This window comes from Nannobrachium achirus (assembly GCF_963921795.1).
Source record: "Nannobrachium achirus genome assembly, chromosome: 5".
Classification (NCBI taxonomy): Eukaryota; Metazoa; Chordata; class Actinopteri; order Myctophiformes; family Myctophidae; genus Nannobrachium; species Nannobrachium achirus.
Window position 1 is genome coordinate 258,885 of NC_137814.1, and position 22,322 is coordinate 281,206.

General features: G+C 40.6%; 1 protein-coding gene across 1 annotated transcript in view; it reads right to left on the bottom strand.

The window, feature by feature from the left end:
- LOC308284664 (segment polarity protein dishevelled homolog DVL-3-like) overlaps nucleotides 1–22,322 on the bottom strand; it is a 51,262-nt gene that overhangs the window by 24,077 nt on the left and 4,863 nt on the right. The window contains exons 2-8 of the mRNA XM_080725363.1: nucleotides 17,142–17,211; nucleotides 12,656–12,822; nucleotides 7,869–7,984; nucleotides 7,500–7,653; nucleotides 3,580–3,670; nucleotides 1,906–1,975; nucleotides 172–311 (exon numbers count right to left, since the gene is read on the bottom strand). Coding sequence (XP_080581489.1) covers nucleotides 172–311; nucleotides 1,906–1,975; nucleotides 3,580–3,670; nucleotides 7,500–7,653; nucleotides 7,869–7,984; nucleotides 12,656–12,822; nucleotides 17,142–17,211 — 808 coding nt within the window. The remainder of the gene's footprint in view (nucleotides 1–171; nucleotides 312–1,905; nucleotides 1,976–3,579; nucleotides 3,671–7,499; nucleotides 7,654–7,868; nucleotides 7,985–12,655; nucleotides 12,823–17,141; nucleotides 17,212–22,322) is intronic.

Below are 22,322 nucleotides of genomic sequence, written 5' to 3' on the forward strand. Positions count from 1 at the left end.
AGTCCTCAACTGTAAACCCAGTTTAAAATGAGTAGTCCTCAACTGTAAACCCAGTTTAAAATGAGGGCCTGTCCTCAACTGGTAAACCCAGTTTAAAACGAGTAGTCCTCAACTGTAAACCCAGTTTAAATCCAGGTTCTGGTGAGGGTCAGGTTAAGGGTCAGAGGTCACCTGCAGCAGCATGTCTCCGGGTTCGATGCGTCCGTCAGCAGCCACAGCTCCACCCTTCATGATGGAGCCGATGTAGATTCCTCCATCACCCCTCTCATTACTCTGACCCACGATGGAGATGCCCAGGAAGTTATACTTCTCTGTAAACACATGATATATACATATATGTTACATATATGTTGCATATATGTAACATATATGTTACATAATTATACTACATGATGTAGATTCCTCCATCACCCCTCTCATTGCTCTGACCCACGATGGAGATGCCCAGGAAGTTATACTTCTCTGCACACATCTCTGCACACACTTAGCGAGCTGCAGGCACACTTAAAATTTCTTAGAAATTTCTTTTCTAGTTATTATTATTTTTTTTTTCCAATGTTTTTTTCTTAAACTTTTTTTTTCTCAAATTTTTTTTTCTCTAAAATTTTTTTTTTGAGAAAATGTTTTTTTTCTCAAAAAATGTTTTTTCTCAAAAAAAGATTTTTTTCTCAATTTTTTTTTCTCAAAAAACTTTTTTTCTCAATTTTTTTTTTCTCTAAATTTTTTTTTTCTCAATTTTTTTTTTCTCAAAACATTTTTTTCTCAAAAAAACTGTTTTTCTCAATTTTATTTTCTCAAAAAATGTTTTTTTCTCAAATTTTTTTTTTCTCTAAAAATTTTAAAAAAAAAATCTCAATTTTTTTTTCTCAAAAAAAACATTTTTTCTCAATTTTTTTTTCTCAAATTTTTTTTTCTCAAAAAACTTTTTATTTCTCAAAAAACTTTTTATTTCTCAAAAAACTTTTTTTCTCAAAAAATGTTTTTTTCTCAAAAAAACCATCAGATCGTGGCCACCCTGTACCTCAGGGATTTGTTTTCGACGAATATTTACTCCTATAGACGCAACGCGACGACCTAGAGGGGAGGCCGGCGCAGCCGGCCGACCTTCTAGTGCCTAATACATTTGAGGCATTTTTAGAAAAAACATTTTTTTTTTTCAAAATGGCTTCCAACTCGGGAAACTCGGGCTGTGGCAGCCTGGGACTACTGTAATAACTCGGGAAACTCGGGCCTTGGCAGTCAATGAGTTAACACATATGGTGCCAACCCCGAGTTTCCCGAGTTTGTATTGGTACTAGTGCTGTGCCAACCCCGAGTTTCCCGAGTTTGGGCCGTTTTTTCATTTTTTTTTTTTTTCATTTTTTTTTTCAATTTCTTTTTTTTCAAAAAATGTTTTTGGACCTCCAGAAATGTATTAGGCATGATCGCGATCGCGAAATTGCATGTTTAACCCCCATACCAACCCATTCTTTCAAACATGGCAGCCATGTTTGTTTACATCTGAAGAAAACATAATGGCTGATAAATCAAGAATGCCTGAACGGATTTCCAAGCGGATTTTTTTGTTTGAAAGCTGTGAACAGCATCTACACACGTGGTGCATCATCTAGGCATGGGTGTGCACTTTTTTCACACTTGCACAATTACATGGAAGTCTATGGTAACCATGGCAACACGAGACATTGGCCGGAAAAAATCATTGCAACATAAGTGTTAATAGATGAATTAAAGGTTAATAATAGATTAATATATTCTTACCCATGTTCAGAGTGACAGTGATGATGTTAATAGATTAATTAAAGGTTAATAGATTAATTAAAGGTTGATAGAATAATTAAAGGTTAATAGATTAATTAAAGGTTAATTGATTAATTAAAGGTTAATAATAGATTAATATATTCTTACCCATGTTCAGAGTAACAGTGATGATGTTCAGAGACATGGTGGAGTCTGTGATGCTGCTGAACGATGATGACTGCAACACACGCACGCACGCACGCACGCGCACACACACACACACACACACACACACACACACACACACACACACACACACACACACACACACACACACACACACACACAATAAAAACTAAGCATTTCAGCAGATGCTTTTTCAGTGTGAGATCAGAATAAGCAGAGTTTGATCTCAGTAAGACTAGTGATATTGATCCATTATATTGATCAGTAAGACTAGTGATATTGATCCATTCTATTGATCAGTAAGACTAGTGATATTGATCCATTATATTGATCAGTAAGACAAGTGATATTGATCCATTATATTGACCAGTAAGACTAGTGATATTGATCCATTATACTGATCAGTAAGACTAGTGATATTGATCCATTATATTGATCAGTAAGACTAGTGATATTGATCCATTATACTGATCAGTAAGACTAGTGATATTGATCCATTATATTGATCAGTAAGACTAGTGATATTGATCCATTCTATTGATCAGTAAGACTAGTGATATTGATCCATTATATTGATCAGTAAGACTAGTGATATTGATCCATTCTACTGATCAGTAAAACTAGTGATATTGATCCATTATATTGGTCAGTAAGACTAGTGATATTGATCCATTCTACTGATCAGTAAAACTAGTGATATTGATCCATTCTACTGATCAGTAAGACTAGTGATATTGATACATTATATTGACCAGTAAGACTAGTGATATTGATCCATTCTACTGATCAGTAAGACTAGTGATATTGATCCATTATATTGATCAGTAAGACTAGTGATATTGATCCATTATACTGATCAGTAAGACTAGTGATATTGATCCATTATATTGATCAGTAAGACTAGTGATATTGATCCATTCTATTGATCAGTAAGACTAGTGATATTGATCCATTATATTGATCAGTAAGACTAGTGATATTGATCCATTCTACTGATCAGTAAAACTAGTGATATTGATCCATTATATTGGTCAGTAAGACTAGTGATATTGATCCATTCTACTGATCAGTAAAACTAGTGATATTGATCCATTCTACTGATCAGTAAGACTAGTGATATTGATACATTATATTGACCAGTAAGACTAGTGATATTGATCCATTCTACTGATCAGTAAGACTAGTGATATTGATCCATTATATTGACCAGTAAGACTAGTGATATTGATCCATTATATTGATCAGTAAGACTAGTGATATTGATACATTATATTGACCAGTAAGACTAGTGATATTGATCCATTATACTGATCAGTAAGACTAATGACATTGATCCATTATATTGGTCAGTAAGATTAGTGATATTGGGTAAATTCACTATAATCATTTTTGTTGTCTTAGGAATGCGACTAAAAACGAAATATTATTATTGAACTCAAATCTTCATTGCATGAGTAATCAATGGGGGGGGGGGGGGGTGAACTAATCCTTCCATTTCATTCTCATTCTGCTACGGTTGCTGCATGAATGCACCTCAGAGGAGGGTTTAATATACTACATGTAAGTCCTTGGTGTGTGTGTGTGTGTGTGTGTGTGTGTGTGTGTGTGTGTGTGTGTGTGTGTGGTGTGTGTGTGTGTGTGTGTGTGTGTTCTCACTCGGTCCATGTTGGAGGTCTTGGGTTTTCGTCTCCTCCGTCGATGACGTCTCATCAGCCGAGACGAGCTCTGCTCTGTGGAACTGCTGAACCTTTAATGGTTAATAACATGATGTTATAATACTGGTCCTTTAATGGTTAATAACATGTTATAATACTGGTCCTTTAATGGTTAATAACATGATGTTATAATACTGGTCCTTTAATGGTTAATAACATTATGTTATAATACTGATCCTTTAATGGTTAATAACATGTTATAATACTGATCCTTTAATGGTTAATAACATGTTATAATTGAACCTTTAATGGTTAATAACATTATGTTATAATGGTTAATAACATGTTATAATACTGAACCTTTAATGGTTAATAACATGATGTTATAATACTGGTCCTTTAATGGTTAATAACATGTTATAATACTGGTCCTTTAACACTATGGCAGCCGCGCCTGAACCCCCTGAACAGAGGTACTGCCGAAGAAATAAGCTATTTATTTACAAACATATGTATAAACATGTTTGCCCACATGATAACACACGTAATGGAGGGCTCAGTACGAGCGTGTATATTGATCCTAGAGGTCGGCGATCTTACTTTGGCGACGCGGAGGGGAGATCTCTTCCATTCGTTTACGTGCGGCGAAACAGCAAAAATAGCGATAGGGAAGCGGTGCCCGAGCGTGATTGAGACCGCGATCCAAGTACAGAAACATAGACGCTTGTAATCCAGCCATTTTGGGTGTTGTTGTGGTCGATTGTCTGCTCCGTGGAGGGAGGGAGCAAATGGCCAGGCATGCATGCAGCTAGAATGTAAGTGAACGGCGCGGCCTGCTGGATGCTACGAGTAGCACACCCACTTCCAGAAAAGGAGTGAGGAGGATGTTAACCATTTCAGATGGCTCCAAAAAGACACAGAGAAGAATGGCGATCATTTTTTTTTTGGATTATTATCATTTATATCAAAAGTACGGGAATGTACGGGAATAGACGACCGGCGCACTGGGTGGTCCGGACAAGTACGGGCAAGTACGGCCCGGCTTACAAAGTGTTTTAATGGTTAATAACATTATGTTACCTTTAATGGTTAATAACATTATGTTATAATACTCTGCTCTGTGGAACTGCTGAACTGAAAGATTAATTGCCCTTAATTACCAATTCATTTTTGGTCATTTTACTTTTTTCAACCTCGACCCGGAACTGTTAGGAAGCTGGTTGTCATAGCAACAAAAAGCCATCATTTTTTGCAGTGAAAAATGCCAGCCTTGGAATCAAAATGTATTTTTTCTAGAAAATTAAGCTTCTTTTATGGAGATCAATGGGTTTTTATGGAGGATGTTCACTTTGCGTAGGGTTAGGGTTAGGGTTAGGGTTAGGGCTAACCCTAACCCTAACCTAACCCTAACAAACCACAGACATCAGTGATCACCAGAGGCTCATCACGTACAGTAAGTCAAAACTAGTTTACGGTATTTTCAGTGAGTTTGAGAGTTAACCCTTTCAATGACGAGCTGACATGTCAACGGCAGCATTAACCCTTTCAATGACGAGCTGACATGTCAACGGCAGCATTAACCCTTTCAATGACGAGCTAGAGTCCACAGAAAAAGGGGGCGTGGAGCGATGTGGGGAGAAAGTAGCCAGACAGAAAAAGATATGGCTGTGAATGAGGAAGTGAATCTCGTGGTGCATTATGGGAAATGTGTTTTTTTTTTTTTTTCCCTAACCAGCACACAGTATAGCTTTAAGACTTAACAACAGTTCTACTGACAGATTTATTATTTATTTATTAGGGCTGGTGCCAGCAAAAAGCAGCTTACCTTTGCGATGTTATAGAAAATTATCTATTGATAATTTTCAAACTAATTCTTTCTACAATACACGCTCATATGTGTACTTGAGCCAAGCTGGCGGCAGAGGGCAGCCTTATGCAAAGAATTAATGTGAATTGGGCCGCTCCGCTTGCCGTCGTTCAGAGCATAGAAATGCATTTTCTAGAACAGATCCACAGAAAACAGTCAGGAAGTGATTTGGGACTCCATTATTGTTTACGTGCGGTGGATTTTTGAGAGCAGCGTTACGGGAGATGTTTTTACTATACACACCTGCGAGACCCCTCATCAGCTTACAGTCATCAGACGAGGTAAAAAAGAACAAGCCGTATTGGCAGCGAGCTGGGTTCAAAATTGGGGCGAACGGGAACGTCCGAAGCAGTAAAAGAGTTAATATTGTTACTGTAAATACAGTTCAGGAAAGGCACCATACGATGTGGGAACGGCATACAAAGAGTTAAGTGGAGCTGCAGTGAGAGCGTCTCACCTGCTGGTGGCGTCCTTTAATGTTATTAACCATTAACACATGGGCTGCTAAGGTTTATAACATTTATAGCTGTTGCTGCTGCCACCATTGACTTACACTTTGTTTTGACGTGCCTCGCAAGCTTCGTGCGTGTGCACGTGCGTGTCCAGAGAAGATTGAGGAGGATAATCCATTTGTTTACAAACGCTCGCGAAACTAAAATCCAAAAATCGCGGGAAAATCGCGGTAAAGTGTCGCCGTGAAAACAATCAGCTCTCTGCTTCCCTGGGGCTGTTTTCATGTCATTCTTAGATAAAGCCGTTCTTATGTTTCAAAGTAGAATCTAAAGCAATGTTAAGTCCTTCCGTGATGTCTTCCCCAGAGGGGCTGCCTGCACTGACTGGGTGACGTAATGACTCAGGTCATTCAAAGGGCAGCTGCAGGCTCAAAAAGTTAACTGTTTGTTGCCTCGTCTGTGAACGAGATAACTTCCTGTGGCAGGGGGACACCTAGTGGCCTTAACTCGTCCCTGAACGAGTTTGGCTCCCCAAGCGTTAAAGGACCAGTATTATAACATAATGTTATTAACTCATACAGTGCCGCCGGCCACAAGGGGCGCTAGAGTGCCAGAAATGTCTCTATAGACCTTCGCTCTAGCTTTCGTCGACACTGTCCCAAGTGCCTTGGGATTTCACTCCAGCCAATGCTATGGGTGACTAGAGGAGGAAGCTAGCTGACAAGTAGCCAAAATGCTAACCCATTTAGAAGCCCGATCTAAAGCTATTTTAGTCGCAAAAAAACTTTCTCTTTGGGTCTGGGAACACAATCCGGAGAAAATCCTGTCTAAAGATGTGATTTATTATTGGAGTGGGCGGCGCGATGCGGGTATATGGGGTGTATGGCCGAGTGTTGGCCCGGACCATGGATGGACGTTTAGACCGAGGCTTCGTTGAGGCCTCCGATTAAATAATTAATTTTATTAAATATCCCGGACTAGTTCGGGATAGGCACCCTGGAATACGTCTCGCCGACAGTATAGATTGAGTTTTTTTTGGGGGGCTCTAAACTTTATTTTAAACCATTTTCAATGGAATAAATCGTCGGACCATCTAGCGTCTCTCGTTGGTAAGCGCTGGACGAGCCGGGACCACCCACATTGCTCCAAGCAGCTCGGGGTAAGTAAAATAGCAAATAAAATATTGTTTTGGATTGAAATAAAGCCAAACTTGTTCGGGATAGGCACTTAAAGGGTTAACCATTAAAGGATCAGTATTATAACATCAGGTTATTAACTGGAGCTGGAGTTTGAGCGTCTCACCTGCTGGTGGCGTCTCGAAGCCTCCTCTGTATAATATATATCTATATGTATATCTGTATATATAATGTTATTAACTGGAGCTGCAGTTTGAGCGTCTCACCTGCTGGTGGCGTCTCGAAGCCTCCTCTGTATAATATATATCTATATGTATATCTGTATATATAATGTTATTAACTGGAGCTGGAGTTTGAGCGTCTCACCTGCTGGTGGCGTCTCGAAGCCTCCTCTGTATAATATATATCTATATGTATATCTGTATATATAATGTTATTAACTGGAGCTGCAGTTTTAGCGTCTCACCTGCTGGTGGCGTCGTCGTCCTCTGAGTCGAAGCAGGAAGTGGACTCCAATTCGCTGCTCATGAAAGACGAACAGCTGTCGTACTCTGCTGGGCCCCGCCCCCCTGCTGGGCTCCGCCCCCCTGGAGGCCGCGAGTAACCGTTCTGTCTGGAGCCTGGACACATTAGCACGTTAGCATGTAGCCTGTTCTGTCTGGAGCCTGGACACATTAGCACGTTAGCATTTAGCAACTGACATGGGGAAGTTAGCAGTTGGCGAGTTAGCGTACCATGGTCGCTGTGTTTCATATGTGTATGTTTGTAGCACTAGGGTTAACATTCACTGTTTCATATGGTTGCAGCGCTACGGTTAGCATTAGCATTAGCGTACCGTGCTCGCTGTGTTTCCGTCGAGGTCTCTCTCTCTCCCTCTCTCTCCTCTGTGACATCACGGAGCCGCTCTCTGTGGCGTTGTCCAGTGTGTCTCTGCCACTCGCTGCCTTCCCACTGCACGCACGCACGCACACACACACGCACACACGCACGCACACGCACACACACACGCACACACGCACGCACACGCACACACACACGCACGCACGCACGCACACACGCACATACACACACACGCACGCACACACGCACACACGCACGCACACACACACACACACGCACACACGCGCACACACACACACACGCACACACACACGCACACACGCACACACACACACGCACACGCACGCACACACAGACACACACACACACACACACACACACACATATATATAAATCCTCACCACTACAAAAGGAGTAAATGATCTCTCTTTTTCTTTTCTTTGTTTTTCTTTTTTTTGGGGGGGTGGGGGTGGGTGGGGTTTATTTGTCTTTACGAACCCATTTAGGCACAACAATGTCATCCCCGTCACAGTGGAAACTGTGCCTTTGCCTCAGAGTTAGACTTGCTCACGTTTAATCAAACAATGTAACTTTAATTGATTCAGAATGATAACGAGTCAAGCTGAAACAGGCGATTCATTAGGTGGTTTACAACCAGACTTTAACACTTTGCTAGCCGAAATAGAATGGCTGTTGATAGATTAGCTGTGAAAGTTCTATTATTGTATTATGATCTGAGACATAATATTATGTTTATAAACATGAGCCCGCCACCCCTCCATCTTGGACCGCGCCGTTGTTTTTTCTTTTCTTTCACTCCCCAGGTTGTTAGCTCACCGTGATTATCTGGATCTCCATTGGGATAGAGTGGCAGTTTTGGCCGAGGCATCTTCTCCCCGTGCGTTTCGCGTGCGCGTTCCGTTCACGTAAATGTCGGCTCAAATAATCCACGTGTGACTCAAGAGTAGATGTGAGCATTCTCGCTAGCTTAGCCCCCAGCACTCCTGCTATGCGAGCACTAACATCTAAACAGAAAATGAACGGCTGCAGGGAAGCCTCTGCAAGGAATGGAACTGACGTCACTTCTGCTTCATGTCAGACGAGCCATGCGCTATCGATGGACGAGTGGTGACTAGGGAAGGTTAGATGATGGCCGATTTTCGGATAAAAATCATTTATTTCGTTTTTAATGACCCAGTACGGTAAAAGACGGCGCGGCTGAGACTCCTTGCCCAGATGTCCGGTATATTCCGGTTTTAATATTAAGGGGCTCCCCGTGGCTTGCAAAGTGTTAACACCGAAAACACCATAAAAAGCATGGATTCTTGTCTCTCAGTCACGGTAAAACTCCCTCAATGTCACACTTACTCTTGTAGACTGGCTTCATTTGATAAAGAAAATCCATTGGTTTGGACCTGTTCCACAGACAAGCCCAGACTTGTTTCAAAACCATATAGTCAGGTTCCTTATGTATTTTTGTCGGATTTTTGTGAAGATTTGTAAAACTATACATTTTTGGAATCTTCAGAGCATGGGGAATCCAAAAATCAATGTTCCCATTTGCACAGACACCTGCAAAGCCGCCATTTTGGACGTTCAAAATGGCCGACATAAAATACATCATTTGTGCTATCTTGGCTTCTGGACAACCTAGAAACTTAATTAAACATGCCAATCCTATGTTTTCTGGGTCAAGGAATCAAATGAGTAAATGTTGGGTGTAAAATGTTCCGGACCCCCACCCCCTTTCTGGGGGTTATCTATTTTGGGACCTCCCAGAACAGTACGCCAGCCAGTTAATGTCCTAATTTCATAATATTAGAGTTGTTTTGTAGGTTTTAAAACCTCCTGGGTTCATTTATTATACTTTTAAAGCAGCCAGAATAATCCTTCTGACCTTTGGTTGGGGTCTTTCCTCACCTGGGACCCCCAGACAGACCCCTGAGTCTGTCTCAGTAATCGCTCTGCTCCAGAACAATGTTAAATTAGATCATAATTGAAGCATAAAAGTTGTTGTAGCTGGGCTCTGAAAACAAAAAGGAGTAGTAGCAAATACCAGGGGTCTTCCACAGGGAGCTACTACAGAGTTACTACAGGGGCCCACCAAATCTTGATGGGATTTGAAACTTGAATGTTTTTATGTATTCAGGGTTTATGTACCGATGTTTCTGGTTGACATTGGCACATTTCACTCAGGTTTTTTCATCTCACTTATGTCACTTCGTCTGCTGACCTCACTCAGCAACGAAATATAAATAAACGAAAATAAAAATAAAACAATTCAGAGGAGGCAAGCAGTGATCACCGCATGATGTGCACTGCAATGTAGTTTCAAATGCACTACATTGCAGGCGCTTTTTGAGAATAAAAAACTAAAAAAGAAGAGGAAGACACGTGTGACATGCATGATCTGGGCAGATTGCCCCAGGAAATGTGCCAATCTCAACCCAAAACAACGGTATTGTACTTTGATAGTTTATTAGTATTCTCAGTATTATTTATACATTCTTTGTGTTGGACAGTTATGGTTGACAGGTGTTACTGCTGGGATTGCAATATTTAAGCTATTGCAACTTCATATTTTGGGACACGCAGACTAACATGTCCATTTATTGCACTGCACTCACTGACAACACAACACACCCACCTCTGTGTTATCGTCACCCCAAAACCCGCACCCATCCTCTTAAAGAGCCCATGGTCAATTATGCCCAAGGAGATTCACTACAATACAGTAATTTCAGACATGCAGGATCTATTCGTCTTTATCATCGTCATCTTCAATGTCCAACCTAATAGTGTTGACACAGTCTCCACCATAGCATAGAGTGGAAGGCAGGTTATTTGAGCAGGGAGGGCAAGACCCCTGACTGGAACATACCCTCCACTCTCTGAATTTCACCCATTTTCTTCGATTGGTGGAAGCTTAGGGCAATTTGTCAGGTATGATTTATCCCGCATTGTGACATAGTTGGCAAGGAGGATATGTGGTAGCAGTGCAGCACGAGTTGGTTGTTGGACCTTTTGAACTGTAAACACGGCATGCAACATGCTCCAATGACTGCAATGTTGATGGAAGCTCACCATTAATAAGCTCAGTAGAAATGGAACTCTTGCTAAGGTCCTTGAAGCGGTTAATGGCTGAATGTCATCATTATCAGGCTTCAAGTAGGCGTTGACCCATGACGAATTGTGTAGGCCAAGGAACCCTTGACATTTGTGACATTCAATAACTTGAACACGCTCAAATATATCTACTTACTTTTGTTTTGTACCTTGGCTTTGACTGTTGCAAATTTACAGCAGTGTCAGAAAGTGGAGGGTATGTTCCAGTCAAGTGTCTTGCCCTCCCTGCTTCAAAGGCTTTTTTTATTGATTTGATTGAAGTATTTATTAGAAGTTATGCATAGGATAAATTACAGTTTCATGACAGTACAGTTCACTGATACAAGGTCAACTAAAAGGAAACTAAGTTAAGGCATAATACGTTGAGATCCTTCGCTTCAACTCATATAAATATAGGCAATACTTGAGCTCATCAAATGTGTCTGCAAAGCAGATTGCAAGGGATGGTGCAGCTGCTTAAACAATACAAACAAAGACTGTCAACATTATTAGGGAGGACATGTAGTGAATCTCTTTGGGCATAATTGACCATGAGCTCTTTAAGAGGATAGGGTATTGGTTTTGGTGTGACGATAACACAGAGGTGTGTATGTTGTGTTGTCAGTGTGAGTGCAGTGCAATAAATGGACATGTTAGTCTGCGCGCCTAAAGTAATACCTTGCAACAGGGACGGCTCCAGGGGGGGGGCTAGAGGGGGCTTTAGCCCCCCCTAAGCCCGCCCTCCCCACAAACTCAATTAACACCTGTCAACCATAACTGTCCAACACAAAAATGTTCACTACTACAGGAGTGGGCCCGCCAAATCAAGATTTGGCGGGCCCCCTCCTGTAGTAACTGAGGACCCCCCAGGGGTCCCGGACCCCCTGTGGAAGACCCCTGGTATTTGTTACTACTCCTTTTTGTTTTCAAAGCCCAGCTACAACAACTTTTATGCTTCAGTTATGATCTAATTTAACATTGCTCTGGAGCAGAGCGATTACTGAGATAGGCTCAAGGGTCTGTCTGGGGGTCCCAGGTGAGGAAGGACCCCAACCAAAAGTCAGAAGGATTATTCTGGCTACTTTAAAAGTGCAATAAATGAGCCCAGGAGGTTTTAAAACCTACAAAACAACTCTACTATTATGAAAATAGGACATTAATTGGCTGGCGTACTGTTCTGGGAGGTCCCAAAATAGATAACCCCCAGAAAGGGGGTGGGGGTCCGGAACATTTTACTCCCAACATTTACTCATTTGATTCCTTACATAGGATTGGCATGTTTAATTAAGTTTCTAGGTTGTCCAGAAGCCAGGATAGCACAAATGATGTATTTTATGTCGGCCATTTTGAACGTCCAAAATGGCGGCTTTGCAGGTGTCTGTGCAAATGGGAACATTGATTTTTGGATTCCCCATGCTCTGAAGATTCCAAAAATGTATAGTTTTACAAATCTTCACAAAAATCCGACAAACATACATTTCTTAACGTAACAAACCTGACTAATACAGCTTAATTCAAATTAGGCTATAGACCCAGTAAGACTCCCTAATCTAAAGAACACAAACTTTAGAAGGCAATGGTAGCCAATCAGGAGGGAATATGGGAAATACTGACTGGTAGGAGGGAGGTCTGGTAGGTATATATATATATATATATATAGTAGGTATAAATACTGACTGGTAGGAGGGGGGTCTGGAGTCTCCGATGCCCCCCGTTCTCTCCAGAGGACTCAGAGTCAGGCTCTCCATGGGGAGGGGGAGGGGCAGGGGGTCCCTGGGGGGGACAGGCTCCATGCTGTCCACCACCGACCCTCCATCTGACTGGACCCCGTCTCCTGATACCAGCTACACACACACACACACACACACACACACACACACACACACACACACACACACACACACACACACACACACACACACACACACACACACACACACACACACACACACACACACACACACACACACACACACACACTTAGCAGATTGTAGTCCTAAAGCAAATCAAATGAAAGAGATGTGTACTGTAGCTCTACTTAACAACTGCATCTTTAGCCATTTATAGCTAAACAGTCTGGGAATCTATTGTAAGAAGATTGTTTGTTTTTATTTGATTTTCCTCAGCCATAACTATCTATTTTCTACGTTTATTTTCTGTAAAAAGCCATATGTGTTGAATGTGGGCCAAGTCATAAATAACATTGTGAAGCAATTGAAAGAGAGATGTGCTCAGCTATTGATAGCAGACAGACTAACTAACAACCCAGACAAATAGCAGACACATGTACATTAGTGTGTTTTGGTGTTTGTGTGGAATATGCTGATTGCACAGAATTATTAAAAAGTGAGAAAATGTAGCAAATTACTTTGATTACAAATTGTGTCATTGCCAGAATATAAATGGAATTCCAAGACATAACATAATACACTTAGGTTATGTGGAAATATATAAATAAGAGAGAAGTTATCAAGTAATGTGATTTTATCAACTTGACATGGTTGTAATAATTATTGACATGGTTGTAATAATGATTGACATGGTTGTAATAATGATTGACATGGTTGTAATAATGATTGACATGGTTGTAATAATGATTGACATGGTTGTAATAATGTGACCACAGGCTCAACCCTGGTCTACAGTGCATGAAGGACCCCTTTTTCTCAACCCCCAAAATAACCATCTTTTAACTGGGGACCCCCAAAATAATCATCTTTTAACTGGGGACCCCCAAAATAACCATCTTTTAACTGGGGACCCCCAAAATAACCATCTTTGCATGTTCTCCCCGTGTCTCCTAGGGTAGATACCCTCACAAAAACATGCAGTAATCCTGGTCTCTATAAAGCCTCCCCCTGGCCAGCCGGGGCGCCTGATGGAGGGGAATGGAACTGGTTGGAATAACGTGTTCCTTCCACGCGCTACGTCCAACCGGGGAAGCTCCCCCTGTCAGGTGATAAGAAGCGGCCTGCTCACTCCTCATGTATTGAAGGAAGCATGAGCTCAGTTCGGGGCCCTCCCCAGGTTGGCAGAGGGAGAGTAGAGCCCAGGATCACAGCTTAGGCAATTGGCACCGGGTGAAAAAATGGGTTACAAAAATCGTGGGATAAAAATAAAAAAAATAAAAAAAAATAACCATCTTTTAACTGGGGACCCCCAAAATAACCATCTTTTAACTGGGGACCCCCCACCCTGACGAGCACTAAGAGTTGAGGCTTTACATTTTGTACAACACGGTTCTATTGTGAAAATAGCAGATCTACAAGCTCACAGCGCCTAGAGTTGCGAGGTGTTGTGAGCTTGTAGATCTGCCATTTTCAAAATTTCTGCCTCTAATATTTGACAATTTGGCCAATGTTTAATTTGTCATTTTAGAGGCATTAAAAAGTCCTTAAATAGAGGGTATGCGCATGCATAAAGTGAATGGCAAATCGAGTGGCAAAGTGAGTGGCAAAGTGAGTTTAACGTTGTTCAACTTCGTTTAATGCAATCAGATAAGACTTTTCTGTTTGGATGAATGGGCTGTCAACGCAAGAAAGTATGTTTTTGCCACTCAGTAGGCATTCACACATAACTTCCGGGTATGATGATGATGTCACACGCATACCCTCTATTGTCACTCTAGAAATGTGCAGATACCCTCTATACACTTAAACTGTATGTTGGTTTGTTTACTGTTGAGAGAGAAAACAATGTTGCACATTAAGTTAATCATCTGTCATCTGGGGACCCCCCCCCCCCCCCAAATAATGTGGGGACCCACTTGGGGGTCACGACCCACAGGTCCCGCAGGACAGTCCTCTACACTGCCTGAAGGACCCCTCTATACAGGACAGTCCTCTATAGTGAAGGACCCCTCTATACAGGACAGTCCTCTACACTGCCTGAAGGACCCCTCTATACAGGACAGTCCTCTATAGTGAAGGACCCCTCTATACAGGACAGTCCTCTACACTGCCTGAAGGACCCCTCTATACAGGACAGTCCTCTACACTGCCTGAAGGACCCCTCTATACAGGACAGTCCTCTACAGTGAAGGACCCCTCTATACAGGACAGTCCTCTACACTGCCTGAAGGACCCCTCTATACAGGACAGTCCTCTACACTGCCTGAAGGACCCCTCTATACAGGACAGTCCTCTACAGTGAAGAACCCCTCTATACAGGACAGTCCTCTACAGTGAAGGACCCCTCTATACAGGACAGTCCTCTACAGTGAAGGACCCCTCTATACAGGACAGTCCTCTATAGTGAAGGACCCCTCTATACAGGACAGTCCTCTACACTGCCTGAAGGACCCCTCTATACAGGACAGTCCTCTACAGTGAAGGACCCCTCTATACAGGACAGTCCTCTACACTGCCTGAAGGACCCCTCTATACAGGACAGTCCTCTATAGTGAAGGACCCCTCTATACAGGACAGTCCTCTACACTGCCTGAAGGACCCCTCTATACAGGACAGTCCTCTACACTGCCTGAAGGACCCCTCTATACAGGACAGTCCTCTACAGTGAAGGACCCCTCTATACAGGACAGTCCTCTACACTGCCTGAAGGACCCCTCTGAAATGAAGGAGAGTCCATAAAGATGAACACACTGCACCCAATCACACACAAACGGAGCCTTCTTCTGTCACTGATTCAATCTAACACTTATCACCATACCAGCACTGTGTGTGTGTGTGTGTGTGTGTGTGTGTGTGTGTGTGTGTGTGTGTGTGCGCGCACGTGTGCGTGTGTGTGTGTGTGTGTGTGTGTGTGTGTGTGTGTGTGTGTGTGTGAGTGTGTGTGTCTGTGTGTGTGTGCGTGTGCGTGCGCGTGCGTGTTTGCACGTGTGTGTTAGTGAGGTCCTTGTCTGTCCTGTGATTCCAGTTGCTCTTAAAGGGGAGTTTCGGTCAAAAACGACTTTCCTACCTTTGAAATGATGATCCAGGAAGGCTCTGGGCTGATCCAGGTGTTGTTTTACCCAAAGCGGCATTTTGTTCATTTTTCGATTTTCTCCCCTGCACCCCACGGCTCCAAAACAGCACCTTTTGGGTCAACCCGTAATCCGGTTATTATTCTCGCTCAAAATTCACTTTTCTCGCTCGGTCTCAGTCCCTCATACTGTAGTTAGCATATCCGAGCTACATCAGCTCCTGGTCGCCGCCATGTTTGTTTACAACAAGCTCAACTCTGAACTCAGCCCAGGAGAGAACACTGGGAAATCCCGTTTTGTATCGCGTGACTCCCCGACGCGCGACGAACAATAAAACACAAAAATGCTCTTAGCCAAAGAAAAAAGATGTAACTATGTCGACAAAGTCTGCAGAGTGATGTATGGTGTAGCCTCTTGTCTGCCTCAACAGGTAACAGGCTGTGGGGGGAGGGAGGTGGAGCTGTGAGAGCAGCAGCAGCAGCAGCTCGTGAACGCGCGTTTCCCAACGGGAACGGGATTTCCCAGTGTTTCTCTCCTGGGCTCAGAGTTCAGAGTTGAGCTTGTTGTAAACAAACATGGCGGCGACCAGGAGCTGATGTAGCTCGGATATGCTAACTACAGTATGAGGGACTGAGACCGAGCGAGAAAAGTGAATTTTGAGCGAGAATAATAACCGGATTACGGGTTGACCCAAAAGGTGCCGTTTTGGAGCCGTGGGGTGCAGGGGAGAAAATCGAAAAATGAACAAAATGCTGCTTTGGGTAAAACAACACCTGGATCAGCCCAGAGCCTTCCTGGATCATCATTTCAAAGGTAGGAAAGTCGTTTTTGACCGAAACTCCCCTTTAATCAGTGTTGCCATCTCTGCTCATGACTTTGTGATAGTTTTTATGTAAAGCAGTTTGTAGTTGATTGGTAGTTTTATGTAAAATAGCATCCAAGATACAACAGATTAATTAATGGTTAATTAAATGTACGCAGGATACAACAATGTATTAATGATTAATTACTGGTTAATTAAACCTACCCAGGATACAACAGATGAATTAATGGTTAATTAATGGTTAATTAAACCTACCCATGATACAAAAGATTAATTAATGATTAATGAATGGTTAATTAATGGTTAATTAAACCTACCCAGGATACAACAGATTAATTAATGGTTAATGAATGGTTAATTAAACCTACCCATGATACAACAGATTAATTAATGGTTAATTAATGGTGAATTAAACCTACCCATGATACAACGCGTCCATTAAAACAAGGCAGCTTAGCGTTGTCATCTGAGATCTCTTCCTTCACCACCCTGCGAGGAGAAACAAACAAGATTTAATGTTTATGTATTTTTATTTAAACAGTGTCAGAGTCAGCGGTAGAGTCAGTGTTACACCTCATCCTCACTGACTGCACGCGAGCGAGCGACGCCAAATACTGTTGATTTACTATATTATCGTGATGTTAATGCCGGCGATTCAATTAATCGATTTTCAAAGTTCAGAATCGATTTTCCCGATTTTATTTATTTATTAAAAAAAAAAAAGAAATACCCTAACCCTAACCCTTTTTTTTAAGGCGAAATTAACCTGAAGGTGAAATAACCACTTTCAGTCAGAGTACAGGTCCTAAAGGAACAGTTTTAGGTCATGAGGATGTCATGTTATGGCTAAAGCTAGCACAGTGCTGTAGGCCTGCAGCACAGCGATCTTTTTTAATGTTTTTATGACTGTTGATTTCTGTGTTTTCTGGCATCTTGACCAGGAACATGTTGTTGTAATGTTGTACCACTGGCACTTTGGCTGAAATAAATGTCAAAAAGATTGACTGACTTTATTTGGCTGCATTGATTTGAAGTGTATGATTCAACTTTTAATGTTTTATATAGTTTAGAATTGTTTTATAATGTTTCAATATAAAAAAAGCTGTAATCTTTGGGGGAAAATCGCAATAATCGTGATTCAAATCGCAAATCGCAGGAAAACGCAATAGTCGTGATATAATCGAATCGTCACCCTATGAATCGAAATCGAATCGGGAAAAAGTGAATCGTCACAGGCCTAGCGTTGTGATGTAGCCTGGCCTGAACCAATCAAATAAATGAATAATAATATAAAGTGTTTGGGGGGCGGGACATGGCCATTTACCTCTATGGACGTCGGTGCGAAACCTCGATCAAAAATAAGAGGCTCCGCGAGCGAAAACAGGAGGGGCGGACGATGTAGCGGCACGACGCGTTGTCGTTGAAACAAATGTATTTTAATGAGATTTCATGGCCCGCTTCACGTCTCTCGCGTCGCATCGCGGGCAGCGCGGATGAGCTGTCAGTCATTCTTAAGGAGACTCCACACCAAAGAGAAAAGAGACTACAAGAAACTCTTTCCAACTCCTGGCAGACTGGCAGTCCGTGGCACACATTAAACACAAACTCTAGTCGGACAGGAACTGAGATTGAGATTGATAATATGGTATTTAGTTCAAATGTGCGACGGGGAAAATGTCTGTGGCTTATTTAGGCTTGGTTATGCAGCAGTAGCAAACTAAAGGTCCATTCTTTAACCCCCTCAATTCTACGTCTCCTAGAAAAAGACAGCAAATGATTGAACATGTCCAGTTCTTCATCAGAGGGTTCCGACGGCTTTATCGACGGCAAACGTCTCTTGCCAAAAAGCTGCCGACGGCTCTCTGTCGGCAGCAAACGATTCCCGCCACCGACGTTGGAGCAGTGAAGAGCTACCTTTAGAGTCGAGCGGAGCGGGGCTATTTTTAAAACGAGCGAGTTTTAAAACGGGGGAGAAGTGAGGACCTGCCGCTCTGCTCTGGGCCGCGTACCACATGTTTTCAAACCCTGTTTGTGGGAAGCTCGGGCCGTCACACGGACAGACACAGAAATCCTCACTGGAGCAGCAGCCTCGTACAGCAGTCAGCAGCAACGAAAAACTTTCACCATAATCCACACAAGTATGTTTATACATACCTTGTAGCAGTTTCTTTGTTATCCCTCCAATAATATATAGGCTTGCTTAACAGAACATACGGGCGGAGCGCGAGGACTAAAGCCGAAAATTAAACGCTAGAAGATCTTGAGTATTTTTTTCCACCACGTCGCTGACTGCAATGGCAGGAGCGCGTGTTCTCTGTCGTCTGTCTTACTACCTTTTCTGTCACGTCTGGTAACTAAAACCTGTCTAAATCACCACTCAATCAATGCGTTTTGAGAGGTGAGTTTGCAGAATCACAGTTCACACACAGCGTGCAGTGTCTGAGAATTAGGGGTGGGCGATATGGAAAAATACAATATCACAATATTTTCTCAAGCTGTATCATGATACACGATTTTATCACAATTCTTTTTTCGCGTTAGTTTTTATGGATTTTTTTCAAGTTACTTGACAAAAACTAGACTATCTGGGTTCCTTTTGAGAGGTCTAAATTGAACTTTACAAGTATGTAACTCTGACAGTATTTCTGATGGAAACTGATATTTCTCTTTGAAACAGCCTACCATATCTGAGGTGGAAAGATGTGCATGTTTACATTCTAAACAGTTTAGGAATTTAGCAGACACTTTTAATCCAAAGTGACTTACAATAAGCAGATAATACATTACTATAATAAACAAGATAACATGTCAGAACATCAACAGCAATATAACAAATGCAAATGAATATCTATCTAGAAAACAATATAATCAGTCAAGAACAAAGGTTCTAAAAAACCTAAAAACAAATGCTGCTAACTAGCTTCCTGGTCATTGAGTGTTTCAGTAGTGCTAAGGGTTTAACTAGCTTCATGTAAGATCATTGAGTGTTACAGTAGTGCTATGGGTTTAACTAGCTTCATGTATGGTCATTGAGTGTTACAGTAGTGCTATAGGTTTAACTAGCTTCATGTATGGTCATTGAGTGTTTCAGTAGTGCTAAGGGTTTAACTAGCTTCATGTATGGTCATTGAGTGCTTCAGTAGTGCTAAGGGTTTAACTAGCTTCATGTATGGTCATTGAGTGTTTCAGTGCTATGGGTTTAACTAGCTTCATGTATGGTCATTGAGTGTTACAGTGCTATGGGTTTAACTAGCTTCATGTATGGTCATTGAGTGTTTCAGTAGTGCTGAGGGTTTAACTAGCTTCATGTAGGGTCATTGAGTGTTTCAGTAGTGCTATGGGTTTAACTAGCTTCATGTATGGTCATTGAGTGATTCAGTAGTGCTAAGGGTTTAACTAGCTTCATGTATGGTCATTGAGTGTTTCAGTAGTGCTAAGGGTTTAACTAGCTTCATGTAGGGTCAGGGTTTAGGCGGAGTCTGAAAAGGTGAGTCTTCACCGTGGACTGAAGCATTTATTTTTAGTTTTTTTAGAACCTTTTTTCTTGACTGATTATATTGTTTTCTAGATAGATATTCATTTGCATTTGTTATGTTGCTGTTGATGTACTGACATATTTCTTGTTTATTATTGTGATGTTTTATCTGCTTATTGTAAGTCGCTTTGGATTAAAAGCGTCTGCGTCTGCTTTATGAGATACATAAAGTACTGTTCTATTCAATGTTATATGAGATACATAAAGTACTGTTCTATTCAATGTTATATGAGATACATAAAGCACTGTGTTCTATTCAATGTTATATGAGATACATAAAGCACTGTGTTCTATTCAATGTTATATGAGATACATAAAGCACTGTGTTCTATTCAATGTTATATGAGATACATAAAGTACTGTTCTATTCAATGTTATATGAGATACATAAAGCACTGTGTTCTATTCAATGTTATATGAGAAACATAAAGTACTGTGTGCTATTCAATGTTATATGAGATACATAAAGCAATGTGTTCTATTCAATGTTATATGAGATACATAAAGTACTGTGTTCTATTCAATGTTATATGAGATACATAAAGCACTGTGTTCTATTCAATGTTATATGAGATACATAAAGTACTGTGTTCTATTCAATGTTATATGAGATACATAAAGTACTGTGTTCTATTCAATGTTATATGAGATACATAAAGGACTGTGTTCTATTCAATGTTATATGAGATACATAAAGCACTGTGTTCTATTCAATGTTATATGAGATACATAAAGCACTGTGTTCTATTCAATGTTATATGAGATACATAAAGTACTGTGTTCTATTCAATGTTATATGAGATACATAAAGCACTGTGTTCTATTCAATGTTATATGAGATACATAAAGTACTGTGTTCTATTCAATGTTATATGAGATACATAAAGTACTGTGTTCTATTCAATGTTATATGAGATACATAAATTACTGTGTTCTATTCAATGTTATATGAGATACATAAAGCACTGTGTTCTATTCAATGTTATATGAGATACATAAAGTACTGTGTTCTATTCAATGTTATATGATATACATAAAGCACTGTGTTCTATTCAATGTTATATGAGATACATAAAGTACTGTTCTATTCAATGTTATATGAGATACATAAAGCACTGTGTTCTATTCAATGTTATATGAGATACATAAAGCACTGTGTTCTATTCAATGTTATATGAGATACATAAAGCACTGTGTTCTATTCAATGTTATATGAGATACATAAATTACTGTGTTCTATTCAATGTTATATGAGATACATAAAGTACTGTGTTCTATTCAATGTTATATGAGACACATAAAGTACTGTTCTATTCAATGTTATATGAGATACATAAAGTACTGTGTTCTATTCAATGTTATATGAGATACATAATGCACTGTTCTATACAATGTTATATGAGATACATAAAGCACTGTTCTATTCAATGTTATATGAGATACATAAAGTACTGTGTTCTATTCAATGTTATATGAGATACATAAAGCACTGTGTTCTATTCAATGTTATATGAGATACATAAAGCACTGTTCTATTCAATGTTATATGAGATACATAAAGTACTGTGTTCTATTCAATGTTATATGAGATACATAAAGCACTGTTCTATTCAATGTTATATGAGATACATAAAGTACTGTGTTCTATTCAATGTTATATGAGATACATAAAGCACTGTGTTCTATTCAATGTTATATGAGATACATAAAGCACTGTGTTCTATTCAATGTTATATGAGATACATAAAGCACTGTGTTCTATTCAATGTTATATGAGATACATAAAGCATTGTTCTATTCAATGTTATATGAGATACATACAGTACTGTGTTCTATTCAATGTTATATGAGATACATAAAGTACTGTTCTATTCAATGTTATATGAGATACATAAAGTACTGTGTTCTATTCAATGTTATATGAGATACATAAAGCACTGTTCTATTCAATGTTATATGAGATACATAAAGTACTGTTCTATTCAATGTTATATGAGATACATAAAGTACTGTGTTCTATTCAATGTTATATGAGATACATAAAGTACTGTTCTATTCAATGTTA